The following is a 17,284-nucleotide window of genomic DNA, read 5'->3' as shown; positions in this document are numbered from 1 at the left end:
TTACACCTTCACCATGGAAGGGTAGCTGATATTTTTGATCATACGGTGTCTAAGATGTGCTGTACTTCAGGGACAATGCAATACAAGCCCACATGGATAAGGGGGGAAAACTGTAGCAACACAGACATACTACACACCCTGTAATGACACTTTTCAGAACACCAAGGTGAGGATGGAGCAGGAGGTTCCCAACACAGTAAATCAAAGCACTCACGGCAAAGATGAAATTAAGTTTGTGTTTATTCCATTCAGTCCGGTTCTCATGTGTACATTTAGGTGTTATTTGTAATGCTAAAGCGGGTCATATGTGCATTGACTGCTGCCCTCTTATCCGGCTTTTCGAATGATGCATTGAGTGGCTCTGTAACAGGGGACGGGTCTGGGATGTCAAAGTCATCACCGTTGTAGTCCTCACCTCGACACATGGCCTCCACCATCCGCATCAGCTCTTCAGCATAGCCTGTTGCAGAGGAATATGGGACAAGGTTCAAATTAATCCAACCATAGATATGACACACGACTATGTACATCTCAAAATACAAATCATATCTGCAATCAACTTTCTATTATGCTTACCAAAAGATGGCTCCTGTAAGACTTTCCTCACAATGTAGCCGCCCTTCTTATACTTTGGATACCGCAGGTTGAACATCATCTCGCCATCGTGTCTGCTCCGCTGCTCCCTGTTGGCATTCTCGTTGAAATGCAAAGCAGCCAGGATCCCTCTAAGAACAGAACACAAACAGAATAATCAGGAACAAGATGACCATTCTTAACAGCGAAACATAAACAAGTCAACCCAAAAGAGCCCATGTTACCCCTCTATTTATCAGGTTGCACTGCCTAACAGTGGCTGCCCAAACCAGGCACAAGGCCCTGACCCTTGCCTACAAAACCACTTCAGGACATGTACATTTCCTGTGCACTGCAAATGTTGCAAGCTGTGATTTTGTCCTCGATTGTAAGTCGCTCTGGATAAAAGCGTCTGGCAAGTGTAATGTAATAGAATGTAATAATGTCCTAAAAGAATGTTTCACGGAATATTTCTTTGATTACCTGCTCTCCATCCCTTTGTATGAAAAGTGGCACATCTTTGGCGCAAAGTGGGTAATCACGCTATGGAATGCTTCGAGGTAGGATGTCTGGTGTGACGGGGACAGGCGTTGTATATCTGCACACAGCCTCTTGTTCCGGATGATCTTCTCCACTTCAATAGACACCTTCGTATCTGAAGAACATTGTACAAAATACATGTAAATTATGCAACATGATGCAACATGATACTGTGATCACAATCTCTGTAAAATAAACATTAGGAGTATACTAACGACAACTCAGCCACGGTTTACGCTGTTCCCTGCCTTCCAGGACTCCGTGCGCACAAGAAGAGAACAGTCCCTCGAACCCGGTGTGCCTGTTGTGGATGTGATCGATGACTGATGTCCATTTGTCCACCACAAGTTGTCCACTGCCAGGAGGCGTCGAGACCACGGACCAGTACAGATGGTTTATAATACTTCCCACCCAGGGTTTGAGGTCCTGGCAACCTCTAGTTTGTCCAAGGCTCTGCAGCTTCTTCTTGACACCTGAGTAAACATGTGTAGATGAATAAATAAATAGAAATCTAATGTACTGCTTGAAGGTCTTGACTCCAAGGGCATAACTAAAACCCTTTTTAGATACATGAACAGCCTGTAATAGCCTGAAATAGGCCCTGTCCTCCACACACACAAGGATTTCACACATAAAATTTGTCCAAACCCAAAAAATCATATCTTTCAAAAAGGAATGTCAAGGTAGTGCTTCAAGTCTCTCTTAAAAATTACATTAAACAGGTTTAAACATGTTGCACTTACTCTTGGCTACATGCCATATGTCAAACTGGTGCGTGATGTCTGGATGGTCCTCTCTAATCATCATGTTGATGCCTATGTGTCTGTCTGTCACGAGAGTTCCGACATCCACAAAGCCCTGGACTTTCTCAAGGGATCGCTGCAGTCCCACTTTCTCCATGTGGTAGGACCCTCCAACCTCATTGCTCTAAAACATAAAAAGCAGGAGATTTTGATGAGCATAACATTGACTAGTATAAAATTGTCCTTACTACGACAGAAGAGTGTGTTTTCTATACTGGGCAGGACTCACATAGAGGCATAATACATCTGAAATGTACCTGTACAAGTTGTACGTCAATAACAGCTGTTTTCCGGAGCTCCATTGTTGAGTAGGTGCCGTACTTAGCGCAATGCCCTGGGGTGTCGGCACGCCCGTCACCACCACACACGATGGGTTCCCCTTCTGCCTGTAGCAGACAGAGCATGGCAAACTGCTGCTCGCCCCAAACTCGCTTCACAGCTTTGAAAAGCACCTGGTCCTGATGTCTGAAGAACGATCTTTCCGACATCACAGCAACGCCCAATCTGGATAGGACACGCAGCACCTTGGTGACAGTGGCCCCACTGAAGAGAATGGCAGCGGACAACAACACATTCCCAGCTGCTGTTCTGCCGAAGAAAGGTTGACTGTTCCATAGTCCTTGGTTCCCACATCCCCCGCACTGGATGGTGACCTGCAACTGTGTTCCTACTTCTTTACACTGCCAGGACAGTGACCTGCTCCCACAAAGTCCACAGCTGCACCATGTTGACAACAGCGTCACCAGGCATTCCCAGAACACAAGAAAAACGCTACCTGCTGGCGCCTCAGGTGGCGGCACTGGTGGAGTATTGTGTTCAGGACTCTCTTCAGCTGAATCATCAGAGGACGGCAGCTTGTAGTCGGGATCATCTGTCGACATGTTGTCATCTGAGTCAGAGCCACAAGAGGTTGAGTTGTCGGTGTTGTGAAAGCAAAAGCAGTCATCCTCAGTCTGAGTCCCAACAGTGACCATTGATGTAGTAGCCTGCACACCTGGGGAAAAAACAATGTTTAGTATATAGAAATCAGTGTCAGCTTGAAGGAAATCTTCATTCAATACACACAACTTTTTGTGAAGCTTGCTCGCACTAGTAAATTTGTAGATTGTAAAATAGTCTTTTCCTAAGACAGATAGTTTTTCCAACATTCTTGTGTAGATGTGAAAATAGATGTTTGACATAGAAAAGGATTGTCATTAGTGATGTATCTATCTACACAAGATGCAATGCTGAAAAGACCCGTTTCCCCGGACATCTGTTTGGCTAAAATACGTACATAAATGATAAAATACCTTTAGTCCGTCCCCTTCCTTTGAACTGCATAGCCACCGTCCTTGTTGGTGGCCTCAGACACACTTGAACGGAAAAGTCACTGTGCTGATCTTCTGTTGAATTCACCTGAATAAATAAGTAAGTAAATAAATAAATGTGTGTATACATATGTGTGTGTGTGTAAAAGTTAAAAAAAAAACTAAAAAATAGAGTTTCCTTCCAACACAGGTAACCTAGTAAAAAGTAGACCAGTGTATTTGTCTTACAATCAGCTGATTCTGCACTGGTTGAATTGAGTTTGTGGTGGGTCCTTGTTAGGTTTTTAGTGTTTTTCAGTAATGACAGTCCATCTATCTAGTTAGGTACAATGGAGTAAATGGTGTAACGGTTATGTTATATGTGCTACTGTTGTAATTACACCACAAAAGTACTTTTACTTTTAACACCTCTGGAGATGGTGAGGGTGAAGGTCTGAGAGAGGGGGCACTGGCACTTGATATACTGTAATGCTGTGTGTAGTTAGTCAAATAAAATCTTTAGTCAGTAACTTAGTTGACCTGAACGCTTTCCGAAAACTTACATCAGTAGATGGGTCCCCGTCAGGAAAGTCATCGCTTTCCTCTTCAGCAACATACTCAGACTGGCATTCCTGTAGTACCTGAAACATAAATAAATAAATCACAAGATTTAGCGTGAGTTGGAGGGGGAAAAAAACGCTACCGCAAACCTAAAACAAACACTTGAGACTTGACTTTTTGCTAACACTCTGAGGTGAACTTAGCTGAATAGCTAAAGCACTTAGCACTAGTAGCCAGCTGAGCTGAAGTGTTCAGAGCTAGCGCCAACTTCAACTATGAAGAACCACCGCAAGCTGTTTACACAGTGCCAAACACTCATTCCTTTGCATTTCATTTCCCTTCCATTATTAAAATATAGTCCAAAATAAGAAGGTACGTACCTCCAATCTCTGCCTTTTCTCCAGAGCATGAGACCTCCGGCTCTTGACGTCGCCGTTCGCCCCCGGGGCTAACCTCGAGCTTGTCCCTCGATGAAATATACGCGGAACCGAATTGGGCAGCAAAACCTTCTTCAGACGAACATCAATACCAAGCTGCTCCTTCAGAGCGGGGATCGAGTCGTAGCACTCCTCTTCAAAATGCGCTGAGCAAAGTACAGACGACGAGCTTGGCTTCCATACTGTTCCTTTCGGACCAGCTCTTGTCCTACAAACTTGTTGCGTCCAGAGTTCACACAAAGCAGGGTCTTTCGGAAACCGATGAAGGGTAAAACCGTTCTCCCTGGTGTTTGAACAATACGCTGCAACACACCGCTCAGGCATGTTCTCAACAAAAATATTAAGAACAAAACTTTAAAGATGCTAAAACTGCGAGTACGACTTACTGTGACTAGAAATGATCAAGGTCAAGGGTGGCAGCAGGTGCAATCAGGTCTAAAAGCGTTCCGGAGCATACGTCATCTTTATGTTGGAACGTTGTCAAGACACTGGCCTGTGGATTTCAGTGGCTTGCGTACAAATTTCGAAAATAACAGAGAACCGGGCATATTTATCACAATTATGTATTTCAAATCGAAAATAAAAGTTATTTTAGACTAAATAAAAAAAGGTAGTCTCTAGGTGTCATGAGGTCTTTAAGCGAAGTAGAATACATATGGGATAAAATGGTCACTTATCATCTATTCACATTGCTGATCATGGATATGATACAAGACAATGGCTGGGCAACTTGGGTTAAAAACAATCACCCAACACTTGGAAAACTATGAACAACCCACTCTACATCGATTACATTTTTAAAGTATTTTCTTTATTTTGTATACCTTTGTATAACATTTCCTATTTATTCACCCCACGTTTATTTTTTCCTCAGTTTAATTTATTGTAGATAGTTATTTGTAGATTATTTTGTTACACATTTCTTTAAACATCACATCTCTAGTATGGAAATGTATTTAAAATGGGTGTCAGCAATGTGTATTTGAGGTAAACTTGTTTCATGAAATCTGGTTTGTTATGAATATGAAAACATGAACAAGATACTGGGAACTTATTGTAATAACATTCAGTTCCTGGTGCTCGAGCTTTTGCATCAGGCTGCCTACAACTTCCAATTGGTATCAATTGGTATTGTATGTTGGCATCGATTTGTAATGGAATTTAAAGATTCTGAAATGTTCCAATGGAGAAGCCAGTATTGTAAGTAGTTTTATAGTAAAGACGTAAACTTCAAACTGCATAATATCCACATCTGGCTGACTATTATGCCCATATTCCTGCAGTTTGTTTAATCCCATAACACACACATGTACTACACTTTGAGCCTTCGACTCCTCTAAGAGCCTCCTCTGTGCCATGAGACCGTTGAGCCCCTCACAGTAATGTGTGAGACTGAGGCGGCATTGAGCTCCGCAGGCTCTGAGGTGGTTGTGCGGTGCTGCTGGCTGGGTTCACAGGGGTCAGTCTGAGGATGTGCGCTGTTGGTATTGCAAAGCCGCGCTGCTGCCAAAGTGAGACGATAGACTTAAAAGAAGTCTAGAAAAACAAAAACATTTTTAGAAAGTCTGACATTTTTTTCTTCCTCTCTACAGGATCTGACTGTAGCATGCAACATGTTACTGTATATATCCAGTAGGGGATTCGGTGGAGTTTATGTTGGCTCAGTAAAATATTTAACACTGTGAAGTATGAAATATTGTAGGTATGACAGATTTAGTCCGAGCAGGAAAAGAGGTTGACACTTGTAAATGAGTTTCTCTATGTGTGTAGCCTCATGAGCGTTCGGATATACAGTAAGTGCAAATATGCATAAAGTGTGTGCCTATATACATATGCACGTGAGAGATTGTGTGTATGTGGGATTCTGGATGCGTCCCAACTTCCTCATCTACTCCTCAGGAAAGCCACTTATCTGGTCACAGAACAGTGATTCATTGTCTGACAGCTGTTTTCTTTTCTGTGTGCCGGCCCTGCTTGGATCCTAGGGTGTAATTCCACACACAGAGCCAGCTGGAAGATTTCCTGAAAAAAAAGAAGAGAGGAAAAGGCCATGAGCCCAGTGCTGACACATACGCCAGAAAGTAAAACCTATAAAGCATCAATTGGCCAGAAATCCACACACGTCTCCTCTAGTTATTTTGTATCCACCTGTTTCAAGCTTGAGCAGACTTATAATTGATTTCAACATTTAAAACAAGTATTTGGACATCTTTATGAAAATGTGAATCTTTCTTTTAGTTTTATATACAAAGTCATAGGGAAACTAGGGTTCGATCGGAGTCCTATTGATATATATTTCAGTCTTGATTTGTACAAGCTGTACACACAAAGATATTGGTCGTGACTAAATGCACTTCACTGAAGCATGAATCATCATCTAAAATGTCATCCATCAATTAAGTCAGTATTGGCCACAATCATTTCATTTAAGACAGTGATAATGACTTTCATCATGTTAGTTTTAACGGGTCAAATCTGGAATGTTTCACTAACCTGTTAGCATTTAAGCTAACATCTGCTAATTCTTTCAAAAATAAACTTCCCATAAAAAAGAAAACAAATTCAGTATACACAATATAACTTGGTCTTTTTGGATAAAAAAAAGTTCCTTATACAAAATAACAGAATTTATTTTTTATTGTTCTAACTTGTTTTAAGAACTTAAGCTAGCTAAAGGTCAAATAACAAAAAAAAAAGGTTATCGTCAACGTTGTTTCGCACGGGACACCGTTTTTGGACCCAGCCTTAATCCAACTCCCATCAGCCTTGAGGTGGAATATTTTGGTGTTTATGAATTCCCGTTGATCTGACCATCTACAGTAGAGATATCGTGTAAGGGTTTCCATTGGTGTTAGCTGAAAGCTTACATCTCATAAAAAGATGCTAAAGGATGGCTTGTCCTCACACAGCAAGGAGCACTAACCAAACTTCACTGTTTGATCACTTCTGAGTGGGACCACATTTAAATGTTTTTTTCTTTTATGTTCCAAACCTACCTCATAAGGTGTGCATTTGTTCATGTGTGCTCCACTGCAATACATGGTAACTCGTCAAAATATTTAAAAGAGGTTTGCGTCTATCTTTGGAAAACCTCAACTCATAAACACCCATGTTATTATCCTGTGTTGTCACATAGTCAAACCCAACTTAGAATTTGAAGCTTATTGAAAGCAGACCTTTGACATTTCCTGTTACAAATGTTTTTTCGATATGTGGATTAAAGTAATGGCACTACAACACAGTCCAGGTCAGGACAAGCTGACGGACAAGCTCCAGACTGTTACTCTGTGAGTGCCAGGTCTCCTGATGAGTCATGTGCACAACCCGTTTTACAACCGTTTTCCATTTCATTTCCTGTCTCGATGACCCAAAACCTCTCTGGAGGGTAGCTTGTAACACAGCCCCAGTTTCGATTTGGACAACATCTCCGCCCATCAATTGTAGACTGGGATGTTTAACCAGACCGCCTGGAGAGGTCATCAGGGGCCAGCCATAGCGTAATTATCCCCCAGATGGTGTATCACCATCAGTGAATTCGCCTCGGTGTTGACACAATAAAAACTGCTCACCATAATGCTTAGGTGATTTTCATGGCTTCACTGCAGCTGAAGGATTACATGTTCCTCTGTGGGTCAAGGGAATACTCCGGCCTGTGAGCCCTATGAAAAAGTGATCTGACTTACTGGGGTAACATAAAAACATAAAAACAGTTTATATATGCTGCTGAAGAAGATCATATTCTAGAGATGCAAGGTTTGGCAGCCAACAGCTACAGTATAGTATGCCATTGCTTCCGCTAAAGGAGGGCCTCCATGTTTTTGCTCTCATAAACCTTTAATATAAAACAACTCTTCACAGTTGTTTCAAAGTTTCTTGAAAGAATGGAAATAATATTTATTATTTTGCTCTGTAAATGCTCAGTAATACCACAATACATTTGTAGCCGATATTAAAGGAATTATATTTGAAAAGCATACAGGTGGAGCAATAACAGACACTTTAAGAGACAAGGCTTCCAGGAGTATCGTTTTAATGTTTTATTGGCACAGAGTACCAATTTTCAACATACCTCTCTCCTCAAGTACTCATTAAAGCTACAATTACACCAGTTAAAGGCTTATAAACCGCCATATAGCAGCAGCTTGACAGTGAAAGCCATTCCTGTTTCCCTGGACAAGCCTCATTGCTCCGGTGATGGAGCAACACTCAGATCTAGAAGCGCCGAGCCACGTCTATACTTACCACGGATAAAGATGACAGTAATTATCAGGTTTTCCGTCGTCATACCTGTGCTTGCGGAATCCCTATCACACCGTACACACCTGCCCCAGTGCAGGTAAGTACATCCCTCCTGCAATGCAACAACTCTTGCTGTAAATGACAGATGCTTTCAGGCCATAAACAAGTTTTGGGTATTTGACATATTCCTATATTATTTTATTTAAGTATAACTGTTTGGGTAAATATAATACAATTATATAGACTATTTCTTTATTATGTTTACGGAACATGGACCTTCCCAAAATTGAATTTTTTTTTCAACAATGCTTTGACTAGAACAGTTTACAACTGAGGCAATGGAACCTTTTATTACATTTTAATTTCTTTTGAGGGAACATGAGGCTGTTTCCAACAATGAGGGGACTTATGGTTGTTGGAATATATGGCCTGTTTTAGATTCAATAAAATATTTGAGGGAACATAGGGCTAACCCCCCCAGTTTCCTACTAATTGCAGAAAAGAGAGTAGTTTCAATCTTCTCATCAAACTCAAAAAATAGTTTCCCCCAAAATGTCAAACTATCCCTTGAGTTCTTGTTAACGGACAGAATTGACACATTAAATCTCAGCATCATGCAACCAGGACGCCAATTATACATTCAGTTTTGACTGCAAATGAAATGCTTTCAGAGGATGCAGTGTATGCCTGGTGCTGTAAGGGGTTTGTTTTGCCTGAGAACAGGCCTTCTCCCCTGTGCTTCATGAGGTCATTGTATCTGAGTTACAGTCCCTCTCCGGGTCATGGGCCGGTCCAGTTCACGCTGAGGGCCCTCATGTGACTGTTGCTGTTGTTCTGGGATCCAGCCGTGCCGGTCCTCAACTGCTCAAATGTTGACAACTCCAGAGAAAAATCTGGAAACCAAAACATGAGGAGTGGGAGGGAGACAGAAAGAGATTACTGGACTCTACACAGAGAGAGAAATAGAGAGAGGACAGAAAAAGAAAAAGCCAGCGGTGTGTAAATCCTGTCCGGTTGCGGTTGCTATGCCAAGAGCTAAACAAGCGTTTTATCAGTTTCTGGGGTTAAGACTTATTCTGGTGTCTGGAATTTCTGCCTCACAAATCAATGCATGATACAGCCTGTGAGGCCTGGCTAACAGGCCTATTGATTTGAGAAGGCCCAGAATAAAGGCCATGAAAAGTATTTTTTATGTAAACAGATTTAGTGTTTACTTACAAAGCTTGAGAATTTCTAAGAAACTGAGCGAAAATAATGACTAAAGACAATATTTGGCCTTTTGTTTTATTAGGCTCTAACTTTTTCTTGGAATAAACTTCTTTATCTTTGGCAATTTGCCTTGAGTTCACCGAATCACCTCATATGTATTTTGAAAACGTGCCGGTGGACACACATCAACCGGCTGCTTTAACCACGATGGGGTGTGAACAGGCGTCGACTGACTGCTTCCTAGTGCAGTGATAATACCTGCAATAACCACAGGCACATAAAACTGACAGAGGAAGGATGCTACACTGTACTCATCACTCCTGACATGTGTAACCACGCATACAAATCTCACCTCTTTTATGATGCGAGGCTATAATTGTAGACACTTATCCCTACCACAGAGCTTTTGTCTTTATCTTCTTGGCTCGATCGCTCCTCAGCTGAAACAATAAAGGGATCAATGCCTCCCTTTTCTTCTCTTCTTCATGCCAATATTTGTAGTTTCTTTTCATCCTTTCCTGTGTTGTTATCCTCCTCCCTATGTTGTGTGACTCCTTAATTCGCTGCTTTTCCACACATGAGGGATCTAATTCTGCTTTTTATTAGGAATGACCTCAACAACCCTGCACTGTGATGGAGCCAGCATTTCCCTTCCAACAACAGGAAGACAACTACACCATCAACTACAATTAGGCGAACAATATAGAATCTCCAATCAAAACCTTCATCCGCACCGATCAAATTCTGTTAAAAATGGAAGCAGCTTGGAGAATGAGCCCGTGGAGACGTAACGTAAAAGCAAAAGGATTTCCCAGTTCTATAAAGAGTCTTGGTTTCTAAGTTTGTAACATTGTGTAGCCCATTGGCCAGAGAAATCGGACAGGGAGATCCAGCCAACAGGAGACTTCCAAGCAGAGGAACAATAATACTCGCAATCAGCCAATCAAGACAGCTTCTTGGTTTTCCGTCAGGTACTTTCAGACTATAAAATGGTGCAATATGAATCCTGGCACCAAAAACAGAAGCTTTCAAGTGGAACTCATCAGAGGGTAGGGAGTTAGGGTTACATGGGAAAACAAACCATGTCTGTGTCCTTAAAGGGATAGCTTGGATTTTTTAAAAGTTGGGTTGTACAAGGTATCTAGATGGTGGTTGGCACAACCCTGGCACAGAAGCTGAGCAAAGTGCAGCTGTGGATGGGATAGGACTAAAACATATTTATTCTGTGACTCATTGGCATTATTCAGTGACCTACCAACTAACCATCCAGGCAGCAACAGACCAGCACATGTTATATAATGCTTTAAATACTGTTGGCTTGTATATCTCCCCTTGTGGACCAAAGAGGACCTATTTATACAACAATATCCTGATTGGTTTATAGTTTATATTCAGAGGTGGAATGCAGTGAAGTGCATTTAAGTACAATTTTGAGCTACTTTACCTGAGTGTTTGTATACTATACTTTATACTATCTCCTCTATTTGTAAGCAAATATTCAGTCAGTTTATCTGAAAATGTAAGTTCCTTCACAGGTTCAGATTATAAACTCATATAAATGAATGAACATTTACAAATAATTTCAGGTTATTATATCCAGCAGCTGTATATAAAGTTATTAAATCTTTATTCAGTGGTAGAACGTAATTAAGTAAATGAAGTGGTATAAAGTAGCTAAGTACATTTACTCAAGTACTGTACTTATGTACAATGTTGAGGTACTTGTGCTTTACTTGAGTATTTATATTGTTTGCTACTTTGTACTTTTAATCCACTACATTTATTGTGTACCCTTAGTTACTTTACAGACTTGGATTAGTGCAGTATACAAAGTCATTAAAACTAGCTGCACCTTTACCAGCTTTGAGAACACTTTAATGATCAATAATTACAAAACATATCAGATATATTATTCTGAAATGGACCAATCAAACAATGACTATTTTTACTTTTGGTACTTTAAGTATATTTTGATGTTAATGCTTTTGTAACTTGATTCACTTTTTGATTGAAGGACTTTAACTTATTCCTACGCTCTGGTACTTCTGCTTTTACGTCCAAGATCTGAGTACTTTTTCCACCAGGGAGTAAATGTACTCAGGTACTGTACTTAAGTAAATGTTTAAAGGTGGTTAGACTTTACTATCATTTTATGTTACTTCATACTATATTGTCCTTTTTACTGCAGTAACCGTATTGAAGAACACAAGTTAATATCATTAATACAACTATTATATCAACTATTACAAGGAGATAACAGTTTCAAAAGTTATCAATGTAATCTCATCCTTTAACAGCTGCACAACTCAAATGATAGACACATGTATACATCACTTATTATAGACCAGTGATATCATGTATGTTATTCAGAATATGCCACTTTGGATAATGAGTACTTGGTTCTTAAGTATATTTTGCAGTACTTTTACTTAGGTAACATTTGGATCGCAGGACTTTTACTTATAACAGAGTATTTTTACACTACGGTATTAGTTCTTTTACTTTAGTATGAGAGTCCTTCTCCACCACTGGTTTTAGTAAATAATGTGTTTACTATTAATATTACTTCCATTTGGAGTGCAATAAAGGTCATAAGTTTAGTTCATAAATCACCTTGATAGCACAGGTCCACACTCACATGCCCGTGCACATTATATCACTGGTGTGCACATACCAACATACGCATGAATTAACTTAGGCACACACACACAGACTCCTGTACAGTTTAAACACTATCATTCTTGTTCAAGTGGATACCTGTCTGTCTTGGCTGTGTCAAAAATATTTAATAATGGAACATGTGGAAGGCTGTCTAGTTGTTTACCATGATGATCTGTGGGTTGGATTACACTGATTGCATGCTCTGTGCAGAGATCCTTGGTGTATAGGGAGTTATATCATTTGCAAAAGAAAATATGAGAATGTGAGGATGGCAAGTAAGAGTAAAAAGGAGACAGATGTGCACAGTTTTTCCGTAAACATTAGAGCTTGGTGAAAGACTCCCTCAAAGATTTTGATGTTAGAGCTGCACTCTTAGTTTTGCCTTCTCCCTGAGACAGAACTTACATATTACTGCACAGAATTTCTTTGTTTTTGCTGTTGACCATACAAAACATATGAATCCTCCAGCTAAAATTCAACTGAGGTGATCTTGAATTTCTTAAGTAATAATGTGACATCTCCCTGTTGCACTGTTGAGACTAAAACGAGCTACAGGAGGAATAATCTTATTTATTCTGTAGCATAATCAGACTTAACCTTTGCACCACTTTACTGACATGATAGAGTAGGTGAAGGAAGAAATACATTTACACGAGTCAAGCGCCCAGGAGAACACAGCAACATGAAGGCCAACTTACTAAAGTCACTCCCCATGCTTTTGGAGGACTAGAGATGCAGATTTCAGAAGTGGCTGCTGCCAGAAAGCAAGATGGATGTGGAAAGTTATTGTGGCCAAAGGTGTTTGACTATCGAAGCTCAACCGGGTCACCAAAGGAAAAGCTTTCGATCACTTTCTTAAAGTGATATTTGAGTTCAAATGAACTCAAATCAGCTTCAGCCAAAGTAACATGCCTAAAATATTCCACTTTCATAAGGGTCCTTTAAAAAGCACATTTCGTGTGGATATTCCAAATGAGTACCAATTCTTAATGCTTTTTTTAGATAATTTAATTAGGATGAAGATGAATTTGTGGTTTAGGAGCATTCTTCTTCTGAGGACTTGTTTCTGCTAACTGTCCTTTAAGTCCGCATGGAACTGGGGAAAAGGGCAATAACTTACACTGATCCATCAGTCCCTCCAAACAAGTTCAAAGTCCTTCTTGATGACTATTCAACTCAGTTTGTAGATGCTTTTTTATGTTCTGATTGTGACCTTACATGTTGTCCTTTATTGTTTTTTTTTCTTCTGTAATTGTGCTGCTGCCTTTCTTGGTGAGGACTCAATCGAAAAATATATTTTTTATCTCAATCAGACTTTTCGGGTTCATTAAAAATATTTTAAAATACATGTATGCGTCTCCATTTATTTCACCCATGTTTGAGCAACACAGCCTCTTGAAAACACTTGGATATCAACAGGTGTTTTTGGATTGGTTTGGTTTGTGCTGTTTCTGTAATTAATTAATTAACTCTTTCTGATTTTAGATGTATTCATAATGTCAATAATTTATGTTTAGTGGCCATGCCCTTGTTTACAAGCTTCGAAATAGCTCCACATTATGTCAAATGATTGTACTTTTATCACTGTTATTTTTGTTTTTATTTGTGAATAAATAAATGGTGATGATGATATGCACAAATATTGCACTGCCAACCTTTTAAGAAGTTTGTTGAAGAAATGAAAGGCTGTGTTCCCACAATTGAACCAATGGAAAAATTGTATTATGTATAAATATAAGTTAAGTATCCCTTTTTATTATTCCATGTGAACAGCTCAGTAGGAATTTTATCTTTTTTGTTATAAGGGACCAAACAAAGGTGTCTCATCGTTAATCAAAGTCAGGGAACAAGCTTCTCCAAGGGCAACCCTGAAACAGAGATAAAGATAGTGGAGTCAATTGTTAAAGGCAGGGAGCACTCAGGGAATTAAAAAGGCCATCCTCATACTTGATTTTAAACCCAGAGGTGCTGGAGTGCAGCTGTCTGTCTGCATTTTTAAAAGCTGGAAGAAAAATGGGGGACTGAGACGATTTTCCATAAAGTACAGAGGCAAGCGAAGCTGCATTTGGAGACAAGGTAGAGGCTAAACTGTGTGAGAAAAGGGATAAATCCATGAAGAGAAAAGCCATTGATCACGTAGGTCATTTTGTCTGCACAAAACCTCTCATTTTCTTTTCTTTCTTGTCTTTGTACTTACTCAGCAAACTGTCCCCTGTGTGCCATGTATATTGTTGTCTTGAAAGGTTGCATCATTTACTGTCACATGGAGTTAATAAAAGTTCCCTCCATTAATTTGCACTGATTAAATTGGCAGATTATTCATGCTTTTTATAAAGGGACCTAAGTCTTCCACAGTTGTATTTCTCAAATAATAAAACAAGACACCGCGCCTAATGCCAAAAATGAAAATGTGGTTATAATATTACATTGTAGACATGTCATTATAATGTTACATGCTTTTGTGTTTAGGGGAACATGCTGCCCCTTTATGCAGAAGGACGGAGCTAGCAGTCCCCCTTTCAAATTAGAAAAACAGACAGCAGTATCAAAGGTTTTTCATAAGAGTAGAAATGACATGCTATTATTCAAATAGCTGGCACAGAACAGTGAGAGAGAGCAGACCTGCTAACCTTTGGAAATAAAAAGCAAGTGGCTGTCCAAGAAAATATTAAACTACACACATTTGTGAAGAAAGGTGTGTTACATTTCAAACTATATTTGAAAATTACTTAGAAAACAATCGAAAACATTAACATAAAACATAATTATAGCAGAACATAAAAAAATTCAAATATTAAAATGTTACGATGGCTGGTTGTTTTTCAGTGGTTTCAGTATGACCTGGTAATTTGGAAATTATGCAAATATGGTTATGGGTTTGTCTGGCGCCACCATGATGGAAATGGGCTTTTGTTTTTTAAAATGTTCCCACAAATATTAGCTGTTCAATTTGGTACAGAAATTCATGGTCCCCGAAACGACAATCCTCTTTTATCCAACAGCGACATCAGGTCACTATTTATATTTTTTGAAATAACTGCAAATATTAAGATCCTGCCATCGACATCATCTGTAGGCTACTTGTGCTAATTAGTTAGCGAATGTTAGCATACATACGTCTTAAAATAAGAGGTCGAACATGGGTAACATTGTAATGTCAGTATGTTAGCATTGCCGTTTCAATTTCAACAATTTCCCAATATGGGATGAATGTTGATCTAATATAATTAGCATGCTAAAGTTAGCCTTTAGCTTAAAGTATACTGGACACCCTCAGACAGCCACTACAATGCCATCTTGGCTGCAGTATCAGCGGCCACAGAGCATTACTGACACGACACTTTTTATGTGGGTGTCGAATGAGTGTTGATAGTAAATGTTGTCAATTGAAGTAATACATTTAGCATTAAACTAAAACCAAAGCTAGATTCAAGGAAGAACTACAGTGTATTTGAGCTTGGATTTTCAGTCACCTCCTCTGGATAGCCAGGGTCTGCGATAGATATGCTGCACAAAATCAGAATTTCCCTTTTCTCTTCACTTGTATTGTGAACTGCCGATGTTTCAAAAAGCCAGAACATCATCCAACAATTTAAGTGGCAGATTGTGGATACACTTCAACATTATTCGCCATCTCTGATACTAAGACATATTTATTTGAGCCAGCGCATACTTTCGAAGAAATTAATGCAACAGAGAGAGTCAGAATTTGTACAAGAGGATATGGGTCAATATTATTGACTCGATAATTGACATCAATGTTGATTTGACATCTGTACATTTTGGCACATTTTCCCTGAAGGTAAAGACAATCCTATTAGGGATTTCACATCCTTTTTTCTAACTATGCTTTCCCAGAAGATAAGGTGATGGTAAGAGTGAGGACCCATTAAGCGCCTCAGCAGCTGTCTTTCTGGGCTCTGAGGACGAAGCATTAAGAGTCCAGCTGAGGCCTGCTGGCTGCTCCACTGACAGACAGATAATGCCTACCCTTAGCAACAAACTTGGGAGTCATCCCCTGCCAGATATATCTTGGCAATTCTAAAGGTCATTGCTCAATAAATAGAAGTACATAATTGTTTGTGAAGCAGCAAAATTTGTTATTCCGGTGATTGTTTTTTATCCATCCTGAAATCTATCGCTAACTGTTGCGCAAAGCTTGATTCAACTAATTGATTTGGATTAAATCTGCTCTTAGGAGGTGTAGTGATCAAAACTCATTCAAAGTCTGTATTGTACATTAGGTAAACATAACAAGTTCAGAAAAAAAGGAGAACTTATCCTTGCAAATATCTTTTTTCCACCTCAATTTAGATCAGAATAACAAAATTAAGATTTTGGGGTTTTTCACTTGCCTGCTATATAAAAAGTGAACAGGTGTAGACCACGCTGTATAATCTCCCTCAGCCATCACAGAAACATGGAAACCCCTCTGGGCTCTTTGCCAGTCAACCGGAACCAAGTGTTTCCCAGGATTCCTCACACTCTCCAAACTCTCTGTGTGTGTTTAGTCTGGGTAATGTGCGGAGTAGGAATCACTCATGACTCATTGGTGAAGTAAAAAAGTTAACTACATCTGACTTGCCACAATTCATCCACTCTGAGGGTGTCATTAATCCGGCACCGTGAAACTGCAAAGAGTACTCGGTTCTTAAAGCATGATTGATGGTAAACACAGAAAGACATGCCCTTACCTGGACAGACGGAGGGAAGTGTGGGGGAGGTGCAGAGAGGTAAATAACGGGAGGGAAAGACAGAAGGTAAAGGAAGGGTTTCATTCTCAGAGCATCTGTCTGTTAGAGGTTTGAGCATGCCAGACCGTAAATCGCTTAACCGCTGTCACAAGACTGGGGATTTATTATAATGTGACAAGGGGTGACAAGTTATGACAATTTGTCTCATGTATTTAATGTTGAACCGCAGACACAAACATTGACATTTAAATGATCACAAAGGTGTACTGTTTGTTAGG

At 39.8% G+C, this 17,284-nt stretch overlaps 1 protein-coding gene across 1 annotated transcript; it reads right to left on the bottom strand.

Annotated features, from left to right (window-relative positions):
- Positions 1 to 222: 222 nt before the first annotated feature.
- On the bottom strand, positions 223 to 4,848 carry LOC134861823 (uncharacterized). The gene is made up of 9 exons (XM_063879337.1): positions 4,147 to 4,848; positions 3,769 to 3,846; positions 3,209 to 3,314; positions 2,174 to 2,910; positions 1,857 to 2,040; positions 1,329 to 1,586; positions 1,057 to 1,228; positions 577 to 725; positions 223 to 460 (listed from the first exon to the last, which is right to left on the bottom strand). Exons 1-9 carry the CDS (start codon positions 4,525 to 4,527, stop codon positions 273 to 275), a joined length of 2,253 nt encoding a protein of 750 aa, XP_063735407.1. The 5' UTR covers positions 4,528 to 4,848; the 3' UTR covers positions 223 to 272.
- Between the last annotated feature and the right edge of the window lie 12,436 nt (positions 4,849 to 17,284).

This window comes from Eleginops maclovinus, chromosome 3, assembly GCF_036324505.1.
Source record: "Eleginops maclovinus isolate JMC-PN-2008 ecotype Puerto Natales chromosome 3, JC_Emac_rtc_rv5, whole genome shotgun sequence".
Lineage (NCBI taxonomy): Eukaryota > Metazoa > Chordata > Actinopteri > Perciformes > Eleginopidae > Eleginops > Eleginops maclovinus.
The sequence above is the reverse complement of the archived record's forward strand: the minus strand, read 5'-3'. Positions and strand labels throughout refer to the sequence as shown.